Here is a 6,241-nt window from a genome sequence, read left to right as displayed (position 1 = left end):
AAAATCGCGTAACGGGAACGACAATCGGCTGCTTCAATCGATTTTCTATACACACCACACCTTATAGCACGCACTCACACACACAGACGCACGCACGCACAAAGAGCGACGTCAATGTTGAACGCGGCTGCGCTGCTTTGAAATTTTTGTCTATTGCTGCTGCTGACGACGAAGTTCACACACACACACAGCCACAGGCACAGAATCGAGTCGAAAACAGACAATGATGGAGACGTCGACGTCGTGCTGGTGGTGGAGGCGTGGGGGGCTGGAGGGGGAAGGAGGCGCGGCAAACAAACACAGTTACGTGTGATGCGAACGAGGCGAGCGACGCGTGGTTGGTTGGAAGGCTGGCGGCTCTTATTATTATTATTATTTTTCTTTTTACTGTGTGCTCGATTGCGAAACACCGTTTACAGTTTGAGATGTACTGCTTCTGCTGCGACTGCTTCTTCTTATAGACATGTATGCTCGTATGTATGTATATGTGGATGTATGTGTTTGTTATATGTGCTCTTCTTGGTTATGTTACGTAGCAGAGACTGTTGCTGATTTTACTACAGTTCGATTTCGTGTCGGTTTTTGTTTTTTGAGCGCGCACACGTGGAATATGTGCAAAAAGAATGTGTAATTAATTTACAGTTAAAGACGTTTGTCCGCTGTATTTGTACTTGTTACCACTCACTCAAACACACACACTTACACATTCGTTGTATTCGAAGAGTCAAATTGCAAGCGGCGGCGGTGGCCAACAATATAAAAGCCTATACACACGCACACACACACACACTCACACAGCAGGCGACAACGCACAGTTACAAATCTTAAATTCGCGCACCGAGCGTCACACGACCGCCTCGACCGGCTTTGGTTTTGCTTCTGACTTATCGATGACACATGTTCGCGCACACATTTTAATTTGAAACCGCGCGTTGTTATCGAAATCGGTTGGGCTTGGCGGCGAAGAAATGCAACTCTGGGAGCAAAGCGCCATCTACTTCAAACAGCAGTGTTGCACGCAACGCCAGCTGTCATCTCTGACAGCCGGAAGTAACTTTTGTGTGTCAAAGCAGAGCAGCGTTCTTTTCGTTTAAAGGTCTCTAAGGCGAAAGTTGTGTTTTTCTGTGCATTTCACGTTTCGTGTCAAGAACCAAAGACTTAAAGTAAGCAACAGCCACAAAAACTAAAACAAATTGCACACAAGCCAAATACGAAAAGATTCCGCACAAAACTAACTAAAAACCAAATGTGATGCCAACGATATAAACCGATTATAATTGAATCGAAAAATTAAAATTGTTTTTGTTTTAATTTTGTTTTGTTTTCTTTTGATTTTAGCATGCGTTACGTGGCTGCATATTTGTTGGCTGTCCTCGGCGGACAGGAGAGTCCCGCCAATGCCGATCTGGAGAAGATCCTCAGCTCGGTTGGCATCGAGGTCGACGCTGAGCGTTTGAGCCGCGTGATCAAGGAGCTGAAGGGCAAAAGCATCGATGACCTCATTAAGGAGGGACGCGAGAAACTCTCGTCGATGCCCGTTGGTGGCGGCGGCGCTGCTGCTGCTGCGACCGCTGCCCCAGCCGGTGCTGCTGCAGGCGGTGACAAGAAGGAAGCCAAGAAGGAGGAGAAGAAAGAGGAGTCCGAGTCGGAGGATGACGATATGGGCTTCGCTCTCTTTGAATAAATGCCTTCATCTCTTCTCCATCTCCGTCTCTTGTCCGCATATACGGTGCTAAATAACAGCAGCAGCAGCAGCATTAACAGCTACACTCGAGGTACTATAAATTAGTCCACACAATGTGTAGATCTGTTTGTTCTGTGTTAATTTGGCATTTGTGTGATGAACTAAACTTACACCATCTTTCGACTGAGCATAAACGTTGATGCTATACAAGTTTTCACTGATTCCAATTTGCCTTACAACACACAGCACGTACACATACACACTTGCAATTTTATCCGAATAATGTTAATGTTTGCATCTCTCTTTTCCCTCACTTGCAGGACAATCAGCTGAGGAAAAAAATAACATCGACTGCTTTACTTGCACAGTGGGCACATTGCTTAAAGTTGCCATTCAAAATTTTGTTTTATCCACCAACGGTCATCAAGATATACATAAAAAAAATTTGAAAAACGGTTAAATCAACGTTTATTTCTATGAAATAAAAATCTGCTGTGTTTATGCTTTATATGCGTCCATATATAATGTGAATTTTTTTTTTTTTGTTTTTACCAATTGGGGAAAAATGTATTTATTTTACTTAAAAAAGTTTCTCAAATATAATTCGCGCATTCGGTGCGAGTGTGGCGCCAAAATGTTGGGTTCAGAGAGAGTGGCAGTATTTGTTTTGTTTTAATTAAATGTGTTCCTATTAAAATAAAATGTTAATTTGGATCCACACGTGGAACTAATTCCAGGCTTGATTCCCATTGCAATGATTGACAGCACACGTCGCATAAGAAAAAACATTTTCATTTCTGTCTCTGTCTCACCAACTGTAGATAACTGGGAAGATGTCTGGAAAGATTCCGTTAGTTTTCGATTTCATCTTTTGAATTTTCAGCTCAGTTTTCGACAGAGCAGCATTCAAAATTATATTTAGTCAATCGCTTATTACAATATATTACAATTTGCACTTTTTTTTTAAATAGATGATTTGCTTTCGTTGTTTGCTTTTTATTAATATATGTATGTTAATCAATTCGTGTTTTTGTCTTCAACACACTCAAAACGAAATAAGACAAAACTAAAATTCACGTTTTGTACATGAATGTGCCTGTTTGCACACACACACACACACACATACGCAAATACACAAATTCAAATAATAAACATCGAAAATATTAAAACACAAATGAGCAAAAAGTAAAAGAGAGGAAGCAATTATCAAGATCTATGCGGCATTCTCTCTTTCCCACTTTATGTGTTTTTGCCAGATCTCTTCCCAGCAGCGAAAAGACCCCATTACGAATTCGATGCGTAATGTAATTGGAATACTATACGACGAAAAATGTGTAGTGGATTGAAATGAAAAAGAAAGGGACAGAAGAACAATAAATGTATGCAAACGTGGGAAATGTGTGCAGTTATGGGAAATAATTCAATATAAATATGCATAAGGACATGTTTATAAAGTAGATTTTATGAATAACGATATTCAACATTTTGGTCTGCTTTTATTACTTCTCTGCACATTTTTCGCAGCATTTCATAGATTGATAAAAACAATCAACTTGATTTGCATACCAAAGACTCATTAGAAACAAACTAATTTTACTGTACATATGACTTTAAAATGTAGTATTTACAAAAATTGCTAAGAAAGTTAGGATTCTTATTTTTAAATTTAGTGGGCTAACATTTTGTAACTAATACTTTTAATTTTAATTTTCGCCTGCTTGAAATTTGATTTCATTAACAGAAACAACCTGAAACGAATTGTTTCATATTTTTTTTATATAACTAATATTATGGAGAGTTGAATACCTCTCCTGATATATTATGTGTTGTCAGACTAATACTATTATTCAGAAAAATTGCGCACAATAATAAAAGATAAGAAAATAACATTTTAAATTTCGTTGAAACGAACTGTTTTCTAAATGTTGTTTATTGTTTGTGTTTTTTCAAGATGATGGTTTGCGGTAGTCGTGCAGACTGTCGTCCATGTGCTCCTCCAGAATGTAATCCTTCTGGGACAGCGGCTCCAGTTCATTGCTCTCGTTTGTATCTGCCCTCCAATCCGTCTCCGCCTGCTCATAGAGCTCCTCACGTCTATGCTTCTTGCGTTCCGGCGTCTGCTTCCGCTCGCGTCTCTTCACAAGGAACGCCTCAAACTTGATGGCATCGCGGGGATCGGATTGTGGACTGGGGTTGGGATGGGGTTGGGGATAGGCAAGTTTGTCGCAGTCGGTTGATGATTGTTCCTGATGTTGTTGCTGACGCTGCCAGGCGCTCTTCGACTTGCGCATCTTGGTGAGAATCTTATCCATGATCAGGTGATGATCCAGGCCAAGCACATCGTGCCGCATCGCCGGTGGCATCGCTGCGGCTCCAGTTGCTGCCGCAGTTTGCTCAGCGGCATTGCCATAGAATTCCTGTCGTACTGTTTGCGCCACATCAAAGGTTGTCACGTCTTGCTGCTGCCCCTCCTCCTGATCGGCCTCCTCCTGATCGGCCTCCTCCTGCTTGGGACTGTTCAAGTTAATGTTTCGCAAAATGGCTTCGATGCTGTTGCTGTTGCTGCCACTTTTGTCGCGCACGAATCGGAGGCGTGGCACCTCGCCCATCAGGCGCAGCTGGGAGAGCTCGTGCCTCAGCTGGCCAGTGCAGCGTTGCAGTTGCACTTCGAGTACCGCATCGCTCGCCACCTGCCCGGTGCCCAGCCAGTAGACATTGATGCAGGCAAAATCCGATGAGATCTTGACGCGCGACACCTGCAGACTGCGTCCCAGTACCGATTCCGCCGCCTGCCCCGTCGCCAGCAGATCGGTGATCGATGTCATGAACAGTTTGTTCAGCACCGACATCCGTCGCGTATTCTGCTTGGAGCCGGCCGCATTCCTCTTGCCAAATTGCGATGACTGGAAGACAAGGCTTGGCGGCTGATAACTGCTGCTGCTGCTGCTGTTGTCAGCGCTGTTATCGGAGCTGGGATACCAGCGTTTCTTCGTTCCAGCCACGCGACTGCCGAAGAGCTTGCCCAGAATTCGGCTCTGGCGCGCTGCATTTGTGCTGCCGGCGCTGCTGCTTTTCGCTCTCGAACTGCTTTGGATGCCAGTGATTTGTGGTGATAAATGGTGTCCAAGCTGGACACACCAGCAAGCAGCACGTTGCTGCCACAGTTGGTTGCGCAACATTTGCAGTTTGTTTGGGTCTTCTTGATTTGATGATTTTTCAGCTTTTGTTTTGATTCCTACGAGAATCGATACTATCGGCAGCATTCAAAATTCCGTCTTGCCAATAATCGACTACCAAAATTTGACATATCGGCAATATTAAATGGATAGAAAACAGACTGAATTTTAAATTGGCACAGGGCAGTAAATACTTGATTTATAATTTAATTATCACAAATATATATATAATATAAAATATATGTTGCTGGCGTTTTTGTACATTGGTCTTTTAATATGTATCTGACAATTTATAGGACGTATGAAAACCATAGCAAACAGGCAAAATTTTAAATACTTAATTATCAAAAATATACAGTTCGCCATTTGCTGTATTATTGAATAACAAATAAATGTCATGCAGCTTTTGTATTTTTTCTTAAAGAGATTTGATTTAAGGGGAAACTATTCGATAAGGATTCGATGACAGAGCCACCAAAAGTTATGTTACCGGTTTTTGGTATTTTACAAAATTGTTTTGGTATTTTTATGTTCGCCCATGACGGTCGCACGAACGGAATCTTTCGTAATCCGGATTGTTGTTGTTGATATATAAATACAAACGCGCATCGAGCTGAAGCTGCTTGACTTGAGCCAAGGATAAACGAGCAGACACCTTTTTTTCTATCATACATTTTTTGTTGTAATACAAATGAAGTGAAATTATTATATTAAATATTAAATATAGTACGCGCGTTCCGCTCGCCGTAACTTGTGCTTGTGTGTGTGTGGGTGTGTGTGTGGGAGTGTGTGTACGTGTGTGTATGTGTGTGTGTGTGTCATAATGTAAAAATATTGTGGTCGCCTTTTGCTTTTGCATTCACCAAAACACAAATCAACACGAATCGCCAAACAAACTAATCCACGCAACAATCGAAACAATTCAGAACATGTCCTACACGGAGCTAGAATCGGGCTATCAGGATTTGCGTCAGTCTGCGCAGAGCAACGTCGGAGCCTCCCAGCAGCCGCAACAGCAGCAGCAACAACAGGACCAGCATCAGCATCATTCGCAGCAGCCGCTGGGGTCGCATTCGCATTCGCACCGCGTGGGTTTCTATCTGGGCCAAGATGGCAATGTACGCAGCAATATAAATTGTTTAAGCTATTACTAATATATAAACATATAAAACCATGCAATATCATTATCCTTCTTCTTCTTGCAACTACATACACATACATCATGCGTACTGTGCTTGAAAATCGATAGTTTCTTGTTGTTTCTCTGGTTGACCTTGACTTTGTCAAATTGTCGTTGCTGCGATTGACAACAGCTGACTGCGGAGTTGAACTGTTATTCACAGGGTGCCTCTGGTACGCTACACCTGCAAGCACCTCATGC

General features: G+C 42.3%; 2 protein-coding genes and 1 non-coding gene across 4 annotated transcripts; 2 read left to right on the top strand and 1 right to left on the bottom strand.

The window, feature by feature from the left end:
- Positions 1–1,080: 1,080 nt before the first annotated feature.
- Positions 1,081–2,204, top strand: LOC6565814 (60S acidic ribosomal protein P2). Of its 2 annotated transcripts, XR_004365288.2 has the most exons (3): positions 1,081–1,163; positions 1,339–1,775; positions 2,005–2,204. XR_004365288.2 is itself a non-coding variant. In XM_001992655.3 (2 exons), the coding sequence occupies exon 2, from the start codon at positions 1,340–1,342 to the stop codon at positions 1,682–1,684; it is 345 nt and encodes a 114-aa protein (XP_001992691.1). In that variant the 5' UTR covers positions 1,081–1,163; position 1,339; the 3' UTR covers positions 1,685–1,776. The 2 variants fall into 2 exon arrangements, 1 of the variants encoding a protein (XP_001992691.1); XM_001992655.3 differs by lacking the exon at positions 2,005–2,204 and having other exon boundaries at positions 1,339–1,776.
- Positions 1,833–1,913, top strand: LOC116805668. The gene has a single exon (XR_004365329.1). It is a non-coding gene; the product is annotated as a small nucleolar RNA Me28S-Am982 (small nucleolar RNA).
- A 948-nt stretch (positions 2,205–3,152) lies between the features above and the next one.
- LOC6565813 (putative ribosome-binding factor A, mitochondrial) lies at positions 3,153–4,913 on the bottom strand. The gene has a single exon (XM_001992654.3). It carries the CDS (start codon positions 4,861–4,863, stop codon positions 3,631–3,633), a length of 1,233 nt encoding a protein of 410 aa, XP_001992690.1. The 5' UTR covers positions 4,864–4,913; the 3' UTR covers positions 3,153–3,630.
- Positions 4,914–6,241: the final 1,328 nt, after the last annotated feature.

Source organism: Drosophila grimshawi, unplaced genomic scaffold (assembly GCF_018153295.1).
Source record: "Drosophila grimshawi isolate 15287-2541.00 unplaced genomic scaffold, ASM1815329v1 contig_848, whole genome shotgun sequence".
Taxonomy (NCBI): Eukaryota; Metazoa; Arthropoda; class Insecta; order Diptera; family Drosophilidae; genus Drosophila; species Drosophila grimshawi.
The sequence above is the reverse complement of the archived record's forward strand: the minus strand, read 5'-3'. Positions and strand labels throughout refer to the sequence as shown.

Coding starts and splice junctions, on each gene's coding strand:
- LOC6565814 (XM_001992655.3), top strand. CDS start 1,340: ATGCGTTACGTGGCTGCATATTTGTTGGCTGTCCTCGGCGGACAGGAG.
- LOC6565813 (XM_001992654.3), bottom strand. CDS start 4,863: ATGTTGCGCAACCAACTGTGGCAGCAACGTGCTGCTTGCTGGTGTGTC.